An 11,464-nucleotide genomic window follows, 5' to 3' on the forward strand; every position below is an offset into this window, starting at 1 on the left:
CATCTGGTGTGTCTGATCGGGGGAGCCCGACCTCAGATATCGACAAAGGGTGTTCGCCGGCCTGGGCGGCTCCAAAAAGATCGTAAGAATACATGTTTGTTTTGGGGTATCGACAAAAAGTGTTGTAAAACGCCTGTCCCGGATGAAGGTGTGGGATCAGGATCCCGGTCAGGTTGCTTCTCTATTGAACATGTCAAAGTTCGTTTCACCAGACTCTGACGAGAGCTTCTAGGTCTCGATTTCTGGATCCATGAAGTTTGCAGCTGCAGAAAAGTCAAACCCGCCTGCGTCACCTTCGTTATCGTGGAGGAAGGAGTCAAAGTCAAAGTCATTCAGCACATCATTGGTTGCAAGTGGGTTGGCAAAATCAAGGCCGAACTCCTGGGGCACGTCCGAAGTCAGCAACAGGCGGTTGCAGTAGGGGGAGTTCAACCCTCCTTCGAGGGTACTTACCGGCATGTCCATGTTGAATGGTTGGTTCTGGTTGGGGTCAGCGGGAGGTACCATGGGTGCGGCTTGCTGAGGCACAGGCGCAGGGCCTTGGCCGTTTGGCATGGGCTGAGGAGGTCCTGCGTTCGGGCCTGGCCTATTGACGTTCTGCTGCTGCGGGTTGACAGGAGTGATGGGCGTCGCTGGCGTAGGGGCTTCCGGTTCCGAGGCGGCGGGCTCCGCAACAGGAGTCGCTCCGGCGGCATTGAGGTTCGGGTTTGACTTCTTCTGAGAAGCAGCGCGCTTTGTTTAGAAAACGTTACTACACACTGATATGCACGCAAAAGGGGGCAAATCGACTTCTCACCTTGTCTTTCTGACTCTTCGTCTCCTTCTTCTTGGGTGCAGCCTTTGTCGACTGAGAAGGTGTCGGCGGTGCCGCGTTGCTGACCTGTGGCGACGAAGTGTTTCGCGCGTTTGCGGCAGCTGCTGCGGCGGCGGGCTGTGCCGGTGGAGGCATCGCAGCATGGCGCTGTTGTGGCGTTCCCTGCACTTGCTGGGGCGTCTGGCCCTGCGGGACCATTTGAGCACCGTTGGGACCCCCTGGGCCACCCTGCTGCTGCTGCTGCTGCTGTTGCTGCTGCTGCCACTGCATCTGCTGGCCTGGCTGCCCAGCCATCTGGCCCTGCTGACGGGCAGCCATCATCTGCTGCTGCTGCTGAGGGTTCATCGGGCCGCTGAACGGCGGCTGTCCTGGATGCGAGCTTGGCGGTCGCATGCCGTTCATCTGCGGCCCGCCGGCCATGTTGCCGCCGCCACCTCCACCCATGAAATGTGGTGCTTGGGTCGGGTCCATCTGGTTGCCCATGAAGTTCATGGTGTTGGGCGACCCGCGAGACTGTGCGCCTTCGGGGAGGGGCGAGCCCATGCCGGCTGGGTTCATCTGTTGGGGACCTCGCTTCATGTCGGTAGGGTTTGGAGACGCCCCAGGTCTGGCGCCCTGAGGCGAGGCGCTCTGGAATGGCGCGTTGGCTCCGGGAGGTGCACCAGGACCTCCGGGACCTCCGGGACCGCCAGGCCCCTCCCTGGGCATTGGCATGCTGTTGCCACCATCCTGCTCCTGTCTCGCCATCATGAGCCTCTTCTTGTTCTGCTGCTCAAGGAGCATCAATTGCATCTGGTAATCCTGAAGGGCGTGGTTGCTGCCACCAGCCTGTTGGGTGGCGTTGGGACCGCCGGGGCCCCTCATCGCACCTGGGGGTGCAGCAGCCATCCCCTCGGCATTGTAGAAAGAATTGATAGTAGCCCCGTCAGGAGCCTGAGCAACCATGGGCGAACCTTGTCCAGGAGGGCCGTTAGCATTTGGCATTGGCTTGCCCATCTGCTGGCTTTGCTGCTGCTGCAGGTTCGCCGCGTAAGTCTGAATTGTCTTCTGCTGCACCGCTGGAGACTGATTTTGAAAGGTTGCGAACTGTTCAGGGTTCAGCGTTGATGGATTTATACCACTTTGAAGAAGCAGTTGCTCAGCGTGCTGCGAAGGGCCGGTTCCTACCTGCTGCTGCTGGCCTGGCATCCCCTGCCCTGCTGGTCGACCGTTAGGCATCATGCCGTTCTGAGCAGGGTTGAAGGGACCACCCTCAGAGAGACGGATGCGTTTGGAGGGAGAAGGTGCGTTTTCAGCGGAACCGGGGGAAGAGGGACGTGCTCGGTTTCCATCCATGTCCGATGGTTCCCGCTGCATCTGGCCTTGTTTCTGTTGCTGCTGAAGCATATGTTGCATCATGTTGGGGCTGAGAGGCGTTGGTATTAGCAACTGTGCAGACATTTGAAAGTGGAGACATCACGTCGCACTCACTTGTTCTGGCTGTTGGCCATGGCTGTGCGAGGCAGGTTGTTGCCCGGCTTGACCATGCCCATGGCGCCGTTGCGCTGCATCTGCATCATCTGCATCTGCTGCTGCTGCGGCGTCAAGTCCGGCCTCATTTGGCGCAGAAGCTCCTGTTGCTGACTTTGTCGCATTCGAGATTGGTTCTACGAGGGATCTTAGCAATTGCGTGACAAGGGCCGCCCGGGCCCTAGACCGAACAAGCGAGCTAGCTACACATACCTGAGTGTGGTTCATATACGAGTTGACTTGACCGTTTCCACTCTTGCCCTTCTGGGCGTTGAACATGTCCCAGAAGAGACAGAACCATTCGAAGAGGAATGGTTGGTCGACCGAGAGGTTAGCAATCATGGGTTGGGGCAGGTCGTCGGGCCGTTTCGCGTCGACACCATCTTTGCTGTCGACATCCATGGACTCGCCGACGCCGTTGCCGAGCAGGTTCCCGTTCTCGTCGCGCCGAGAGTTGGGACCATCCTGGAGCTTGATCTGCGAATCGGAGCTCAATAGGGAGCGCGCGCAATCGTACATCTCATTGCGCAGGAAATACTCGTAGATGTAGGTGTTGAGCAAGTGTCTGTTGTTCTCGGTAATTGCCTGCTGCTGCTGTGCTTGTTGCTGTTGCTGCTGCTGTTGCTGCTGCTGTTGCTGCTGCTGCTGCTGCGGTCGCGGCGCAGATGGACCAGCGACGGCGCTGTTGTTCATCATCGGCATGGCAGGACCGACGGGCCCGCCACCCATGGGATTCATGTTGGCCATATTGACGTTGTTCATCCTTACGTGGCGGCGCGTCTGCGATCGCAGAACAAGTCTGCCGCAGCGGAGGGCGAGGTCGGTGTCAGGAGAGGCGGAGAAAGTCGGATGCGCGGGCGAGGACGCTTTGACAATTGAGTCTCAGCGAGACGAGGTTATTTTGGTCGGAGGCGGACTTTGTCGTGGAACTCGGATCCCTTGCCCAGCGGATAGGCGTGCTCGGTAGTTGGTGCTAATTTCCGAGCCAGCTCTTGGAGAGGCTGCTGCTGCTGAGGCTGCTGCTGCTGATGCTGCTGCTGTCTGGGATGGAAGGGTGCATGTGTGGGTGGGACGGTAAAAAAAAAGAGGGATGGATTGGCGAGGCTGGAAGAGAAGAGGACAGGGTAGGGATGCACGCAGACGCAGAGAAGGCTGCCGGTCTGAAACGCGTGATGGAATTGGAAGGTCGAGGGACAGAGTGACAGATGGATCACTGCAGGGTGGAGATGCGACAGACGACGGCGGCGGGAGTGCGGTCGGCGTCGTGGTCGTGGTCCTGGACGTGGACGTGGTCGTGGGTCTTGGTCGGCGTGGCCAAATGAGTCGATGGATTTGGCATCGACCAGAAATGGGGGGCGGAGGCGAGAGAGGTCAGAGGTCCGTCAGGAGGAGATTGATCTGGAACGGGAGAGGTCGAGTTGAGTTTGAGTTGAGTAATGATGAGAGAGAGGGCCAACCTCCGTTCGCTTTGGCTGGTCGCGAAGATCCAGCACGGCCAAAACAGGGGGGTTGGGCTTGCCGGAGCACTGTGCTGGGCGCGCGGTTGGGGGGCGGGGGAGCACAGTGTGGATGGGCAGGGCCGGAGACTGGGTTTTGGAGGGCTGGAGATTTGCAGACAGCCCTGTGAGCCTCCGATGGTCGATAGTCGGGGGTCGAGAGTCCCTTTTGGTGGTGGTGGGTGGTCCGGGCAAAAGCTCTGGAAGGCCGGGAAGCCAGTGCTGGAATTGCAGGTGGTTCTGTGGTTCTGTGGGGGTTCCACTGAGAAGCACTGCCAGGAGTGCAGAGGGCCGGCAAGCAGTGCCCTGCAAGTCCGTGGGCGGGTGGGACTGGAGTAGGTAGCAATGCTCGGGCTTGGGTGGAAGCTGAGAGCTGGGGAAGCTGTGCGGTGGCCTCAGAGTATTCTGGTTGTAGTGTAGGCAGACAGACTATCCCGCAGGCAGGCGACCGTGGCCGACCAGGTTCTGTAGGTGGTCGGGCTGCGGGTAGCGTCCCAATGTGCAGCAGCGCAGCAAAGGCCGAATGCTCTGCTGCTGGCGCTGTTGCTGCTGCTGCTTGGATGGAGGGCTGGCGTGGGCAGCGTGGAGCCGTCTCCCGTGTCCCTGACACCTGGCTCGCTGCACCTCCAACTCTCTTTCAGCTCTGTGCAGATGGGTTGACCGACGGGGAGCTGATGCGCAAAAGAGGAAACATCCAACCTGACACGCCTGGTCCTGTCGTAGCTGGTGCAGTCTGACACACGCACACGAACACACACATACACACACACGCACTGTACACGCACGGGCAAATGGGATGCGAGGGCCAGAGGCGTGCAGGGCAGGCGAGCTGCAAATTGAGAGGGAGGAGGGAAGAATGGTGATATGGAGGGGGGGAACAGGTGAGGTGAGGGAAAGGAGAGAGGAAATCTGGCCGGGCCTGATTTTTGTGTGTTCGATGAAGCCGCGCTGGAACTGAACAACTTCAGAGCGAGAGGGACAGGAGACCTTGATGGATGTTGCAGATTGGGTGAAGCTCCCTGGGCATACCCAAGACTGGGGGTGGCCAAGCCTGCGTAGTTTTGATCACGGTCGGTTTCTGGACTGGGTGCCTCGACCATGAGGCATCAATGCAGACACTAGGCATCTAAGCGGGGAGGTGGCCGACGGCGTGGGCTGCGCATCGCCTGCTCCCTCCCCCGTATAAAACGGCTACAACGTCTAAGTGTCCCGGCCGCCGACTCCGGCTTCATAGACGTATCGTGAAATTGGAGTTGCAAATGTATGCGCAGGTGTTTTGCGAGACCCTTCACCACCAGCCTATTATTTTGAAGAGCCATGAAATCATAAATTTGGTCATTTCAGGGCGGGACATTGCTGTCCACAAGACGGACATAGATACGAATAGGCTACGGCCCATATAATACCCCATGACGGCCCCTGCTGCTGCAACCTTGACACCGCCTTAACGGTGCATCTTATTCGCAACCATCGCCCGGTATTCAGTTACCGCAGATTAAGCCCCCCGTCTTCATCCGGCCACCGTGTAACATCCCATCACCTATTTTGCATGGGGTTTTCGACGGAGTGTCCTGCAGGTGATACATACCTAGCTATATCTACGCCATCCAGGAAAGTTCGTGCTGGGACCCGTGCTTTTCCCTGTGGCTTGCAATCGCCATGTGCTCTTCAGCCGCTTCCCCGTCTTTTGGCCATGGGTCATGGATTGGAACGTCGGAAATCATCTGCGCATGGCCAGGGCAGGGCAGGACAGGCCCCTGGACCCTTGCCAGCCGGGATCTATAAGCTTTCATGCCAAATGATGCCATCCGTTGCGGGTGAAATTGGAGACTGCCCGCCCATCTCGATATGCAAATATCCACAACTAGCGGATGGTCGACCAAGGGGTGGACTCCACCACAGCTCCGAACGCCATCTCTCTCGTCTCTGGCTCTCCACCAGGCTAGCTGACCGGCTTCTACAATAAGGAAGTATCGGTGCTGGGGCTCATCTGCGCAAGAGCTTGTGCTCTCGTCTGAGAGATGAGCAGCCTGCTCCCATCGCCTCTCTGTCTGGGAGCTGCAGCCTTGACCGTCGGACAAACATCCAGCATGGTGCTATCTACCCATTGACCACCAGACCGTGGCGTGATCGGGCTCTCTGCGTGCAGACCACGTCAATGGACAGCAGATGTTGAGGTGATCTGAGCCAAAGCCGGCCGATCAAGCCTTGTCGACAGGACGGCACGGGAGGGCGTCGACAGTCGATGCAACTTGACATGTCACATCATGACTCTGATATAGGGTAGACTGCTCCCGGACGTGCCCGTCGCTACCCATCGCCGGTCCTTGCATGCCCTCGCGAGCTCCCGTCTGCCGTTATGCAGCCCGTTTCCATATCCAACACCACTGTGCTGTGGTTACATTTGACCTGCCAGGACCGAAGAGCTGTCATGCATATGCCACGTTGTGGCTCATCCTCACGAAGCGAGCGAGGTCGTATGCCCCAGAATAATCCACGGCCCCATCCTCCGTCTCCTCTTCTGCTTTCAACCCCCCCTTGGCCAACCCGTGGGCCGGCGGGCGAAAGCACCAGGGTCCTTTCCAAGGGTCCAGGTCCAGCTTTTCTTCAGGGCGATTAACAGATGCAGCCCGCTTCCGGCTGGGCCGGCTCTGCACATCCATCCCGGAAATGGGTCAGGGCAGAGGAAACCTCCGCCGTCCCTTGCATTAGGTCGTGTCCGCGCGCGCTGTAGTACATGTGTAATCAACACATGAAATGCTAGGTCAAAAAAAGAATGCACCAGACACATGTTGGAGAGACTCTCCTGCAGCGGCCCCGAAAAGTCCGCAATAGGGGCCCCGTCGACAATTGCTACATGCGGCACAGTCCCAGATTGAGCCTCATGACTGCCTTGTGCTGCTGCGCCGTCCACCATATCCGCCCGATATTACACCACATCCCAGTTCAGCCTTACGGCGATGGCACGGTAAGCTTATCTTTTCACCAACCATCACAGCCCTACGCAGAAGGCAGGTGCCGAATCGGGGCGACCAAGACGGCCCCGATGCCCTTTTCCACTCTCCCCCAGGGCCCAACAGACAGACGAGACCAGGATTAACAGCTCCAGAGCGAAGCTTAATACGGGCAGGACAAGACGGCGCACGTCAAGCTGAGCCACGATTCTTGTGGACCCAATATTATTGCGATCTCTACGGCCTTCTACGCCCCTTTCCTCTTTGAGCCTGCTTGCTTCTTTCTCTTTCTCGGCGCGGCCCGCAGAACGACATGGAGCGGCTCACACTGAGGAGAAACCAAACGGCAATGCGGGCACGCGCGACACATTGTTCACGGGTTCGGACGGGGAGGCGCAAAGAGACCGATCAAAAGAATGAAAGAAAAGGATCCGAGACACGACAACGGCTGGCGCCCATCCCTCTTCACTCCACCAAGCTGTACCCAACCGACGCCAACCCTCCCACGGCCGTGCAACGTGACCAGATCCTCGGATGTCTCGCCTGCCTCCCATGTAGATTGATGCCGGTGACAGGTCTCGGGTCAGCACTTTAAACTTGTTTCCGGGTGTTTTATACTGTTTCTTGGCGTGACAGGGACATTATTCCGCGTGCCTGTGGAAGGCGCCTGTAGATGGCCTCATGCAGTGACCCAACGGTGGCGCCTGTCAGAATACACACCATGTCGAGGCATAGTCACGAATAGCGGTATTTCACCGCCTCGAAGAAGCATGTCATCTTGAACGCTCTAGAATTCTCGAAAGCACCTTGAGGCTCCCACACACCCCGTCTATTGATATTTCGGTCATAATACTCTCGATTGTGACCAACCTTTTCAGCCCACCCTCGTAGAAAGTGGGCATGGTGAGCGAAGGGTACCACGCAACATGAAAGTCCCAGGCGTCAAAGCCGACTGGCTCAAACTGTTTGGGAAATGCCCGCAGGAAATAAGTAAATTCCCGAGCACGTTTGTAAAATAGCAAATGCATCATATGCCCACTTCCACCAGCTTGAGTGCCAGATCAGTCATCCTCAGGCGGGAGCTCATCATCAATATATCGGATCAGGCTTATCCGCATCTCGGTGGTATCGTTTCCCCTCAACACATCGCTGATGAAGTGCGCCTCTACCTGCATCTGCACCATCTCCAGCGCACCCCTCAGCACGCCGCAGAAGATGTTGGAGTACCAGAGCTCATCCTGCGCGCGGCCGTCGTCGGGGAGCTCGACAAAGTCGGCGAGAGGGTTCTCCTCGAAGACCAGCGAGAACTGCTTGCTGTCGCTCGTCCAGTTCGTTATGGTGGGTGTGATGTTGAGGAAGATCTTGAAGCCGACCTAGATGCAACCTCGCTGTTAACCCGTTGTCCAGCCGTCGTTTCCGACACATAGCTTCCATAATAAGCCTGACGGGGCGTCACCGGGGTAGTGCGTACCTTGGAGATCATTTCGGCCGTCTCCCGGAAGTTTGCGCAGCGCTTCATCGTGTTCGACTTGGCCAGGTAGTCCTCGATCAGCCGCAGCCCGATGTTGTAGCCCATCTTGTCCAGCTGCTTGTTGACCTCCACGTAGTCACTGTCAAAGTCCTTGCATAGCTGTGCAACGATGGTGCCGTAGGTGAGCACGACAAGCTCGGAGTTGACCTTGTCGATTCGTGTCCTTGTGGCTCAGTCAGTCTCGTCGGCGCATATGTAGGAAGTCGACCTGTTGTCGGTCTCGGATGCAGTGCTTACTTCCATATTCTGTGACGTGTTAGCCGATCAAGTTCCAAGGCTGAATAGCAGGGCGGCCAAGCTTGGGGGGGGATAGACCACGGGGGACGGTTAGCATCGCACGTACTCTTCGCCCACCCGGGCAGCTTTGCTTGCAGACATGGCGAAGGTGACAACGAGGGTGTCAGCAGCTCGTACCGAGCTTTGCCGCGATCAACGCCAAATCATGGAACCATCCAAATCAGCACCAAAGGACGCCCAGTGTGGAAGATCTTTAGAGGAGATGGGGCGAAGAGATGTGTACCGCTCGAGGGTTGTGTATTGACTATCAATGCGACGTTCTGGTGGAGGGTCGGTGACGGTGGTTACAGGGAGGTCCAGTTCCGGCAGGCAGAGGCCGCAGCACAGACCAGCCTGCCGCCCTCTCGTCCAAAATCTCAGCTATCAAACCGCGAGCCTAGTACAGCAGCGCAAATGTAAACAAGCCAGTCGAACAGCCATTACCTACAACTACGGACCCCGTGTCACCCCCGAAGCCTCAACGCCGCTCTCTGGCATTGTCCGTGAAGGCCGACCCACCGAGACACGATGTCTGCCGAGAAGAGACCAGCGTCCGATGACCCCTCGGGCCAGCTGGTGGTCAAGCGCCAGAACCTGGGCGAGAGGGCTCTCGCAAGAGCCAATGCCTCTGGGAGCAGTGCCCTGGTGCAGTCGGTATGTTCGCAGGTGCACAATTTACGCGACGCGTCTTGCAGAAAGCTGACATGCCAGCAGACACCACGGACGAGTGGCCTTCAGGCGCCAGTGATGGAGCTGTCTGGGCACCCGGGGGAGATCTTCTCCGCAAAGTTCGACCCCAGCGGGAACCTCATCGCCTCTGGGGGCATGGATCGCAGCATCAGTGAGCCTACCCTGCCGTCGCTCTTATTGCGACAGCTGCTAACTGCTACCAGTGCTCTGGCGAACCTACGGCGATTGCGAGAACTACGGCTTGCTGACCGGCCACCGCGGCGCCGTCCTCGACCTCCAATGGTCCCGTGACTCGGAGATCCTCTTCTCCGCCTCGGCGGATATGCACCTCGCCAGTTGGGATCTGACCTCTGGGCAAAGGATACGGCGCTACGTTGGTCACGAGGAGGTCATCAACACACTGGATATCAGCAAGCGCGGCGAGGAGACATTGATAAGTGGCAGCGACGACGGCACAATAGGCATCTGGGATCCAAGGACAAAAAACGCGGCAGATTATATCGAGACACAGTTCCCAATCACCGCGGTCGCGATCTCCGAGGCCGGAAACGAGATCTACTCAGGCGGTATCGACAACGACATCAAGGTGTGGGATATACGGAAGAAGGGCGTGGTGTACTCCATGCTGGGACACCAGGACACCATCACCACGCTCAGGGTCTCACCTGACTCGCAAAGTCTGTTGTCATACTCAATGGACTCGACGGCACGGACCTGGGATATTCGGCCGTTTGCACCGACAGAGAGACACATCCGCACGTTCGACGGCGCCCAGGTGGGCATTGAGAAGAACCTAGTGCAGGCCAGCTGGGATAAAGACGGAAAGAAGATAGCTGTTGGCGCTGGCGACGGTACGGTCGTTATATGGTCGAGCGACAACGGCAAGCTGCTCTACAAGCTACCGGGCCACAAAGGCACTGTCAATGTTGCCGAGTTCGCGCCCGGGAAAGACCCCATCATCTTATCGGCCTCGGCGGATCGGACAATGCTTCTTGGCGAGCTGAGGTGAGGATGTGACGTTCGGAGGTAACTTGTGTTTTATCAATATGAGTGGCAGCAGCATCGCGACTCGAGAGCACAGACCAGGTTGTCCGATGATGCGGCCTTCGCAGACCAAAAGAAATCGCGGGCGTTCGTCTCAATTTGTATTGAGACGTCTTGGCAGGCCAGTGTGTGTGGGCCATGGAGTGAGTCCAGCATATCGGGGAATTCTGAAGTGCTGATGACACGCGAGTCTTGGCCCTTTTCGGGCCCCCGGGAGAGTCTGCCTCGCCGAGCCGGACACCGCAGCATGCGGCTCAAGGTCGTGACGGAATTCGGAGGACGCTGGGCGAGTGGCACAAACGCAATGCGCGGTGAGGTTGGGACCGACGGGCGGTCTCGCGAAACCCAGGCACACACAGAGGCCATTGTGGCTGTGTCGCCCGCCTTGTAGGGGTCTGACTTCGGACGGGAAAGGAGAATGTTTGATGCCTGTTGGCGTACAACCACGTGCATCGCCCTTTGTATCAGGATGCCCCGCGATCTCACCATCCATCTGATCCCACATTCGTGGAGTCGATCGGAGCTCGTTACGCCTTACGCCTTGTGAAACTTGATAGTCACAATTGCAGGCGGCAATCAATCGCGAAGGAGTAAGCCCTAGCCTCGCCTTGGTCGGATTGCGCCATAGTGAAAGCCAAAATAATGTTAGCGATCATGCCTTCAGCCTTGTCTCTTGTCTAGTCATACTGGTTCATGCAGATGACGCTCCACAACGCGCCAAGTTAGGAGAGTGGACGTTGGGGCTGCCGCCGGCACCTGCAGATAAACTCAACTGAAGGTGAGAAACAGCAGGCCCAACGGGTTGGACTGGATGTTCTCCCAGCCCATAACTCAAAATGTTGCTCCACGAGGTAATTTTTTGCTCCTCCACCACCCACTCCCCAGCAGAAGTCACACCAAGACAAGTGCTTGGCGATAGCGAGGGCCGGTCGATTGGCCAGGGACCGCCACGGAGGGCAAGGTGAAACAGCACCCCAAGATTTCGGATCCCCCCCCTGCATCCGCACGATTTGGGGGGGCCCCCTGATTCATGTAAAACAGCTCCAGCTTATGTGCCCCCAACCTGGAAAGCTGTAACGGATGGTGTGGCGCCTGGCCAATCTTGAGCTTTTGCTGCTCGGCCCCTATGGAGACTCTCTTGGAAGGCGAG

The 11,464-nt window shown here is 57.8% G+C and overlaps 3 protein-coding genes across 3 annotated transcripts; 1 reads left to right on the forward strand and 2 right to left on the reverse strand.

The window, feature by feature from the left end:
- Positions 1-228: 228 nt before the first annotated feature.
- Positions 229-3,085, reverse strand: INS49_012150 (uncharacterized protein; the record flags this gene model as incomplete). The annotated part of the gene is made up of 5 exons (XM_043172855.1): positions 229-381; positions 454-732; positions 797-2,219; positions 2,285-2,460; positions 2,537-3,085. 5 exons carry the CDS (start codon positions 3,083-3,085, stop codon positions 229-231), a joined length of 2,580 nt encoding a protein of 859 aa, XP_043022152.1.
- Positions 3,086-7,834: 4,749 nt separating this feature from the next.
- INS49_012151 (uncharacterized protein) lies at positions 7,835-8,682 on the reverse strand (the record flags this gene model as incomplete). The annotated part of the gene is made up of 4 exons (XM_043172856.1): positions 7,835-8,146; positions 8,245-8,467; positions 8,542-8,550; positions 8,648-8,682. The coding sequence occupies 4 exons, from the start codon at positions 8,680-8,682 to the stop codon at positions 7,835-7,837; spliced, it is 579 nt and encodes a 192-aa protein (XP_043022153.1).
- Positions 8,683-9,108: 426 nt separating this feature from the next.
- On the forward strand, positions 9,109-10,279 carry INS49_012152 (uncharacterized protein; the record flags this gene model as incomplete). The annotated part of the gene is made up of 3 exons (XM_043172857.1): positions 9,109-9,234; positions 9,295-9,421; positions 9,474-10,279. The coding sequence occupies 3 exons, from the start codon at positions 9,109-9,111 to the stop codon at positions 10,277-10,279; spliced, it is 1,059 nt and encodes a 352-aa protein (XP_043022154.1).
- Between the last annotated feature and the right edge of the window lie 1,185 nt (positions 10,280-11,464).

The sequence above is a fragment of the Diaporthe citri genome (genome assembly GCF_014595645.1).
Source record: "Diaporthe citri strain NFHF-8-4 chromosome Unknown scaffold_6, whole genome shotgun sequence".
In the NCBI taxonomy this organism is placed as follows: Eukaryota; Fungi; Ascomycota; class Sordariomycetes; order Diaporthales; family Diaporthaceae; genus Diaporthe; species Diaporthe citri.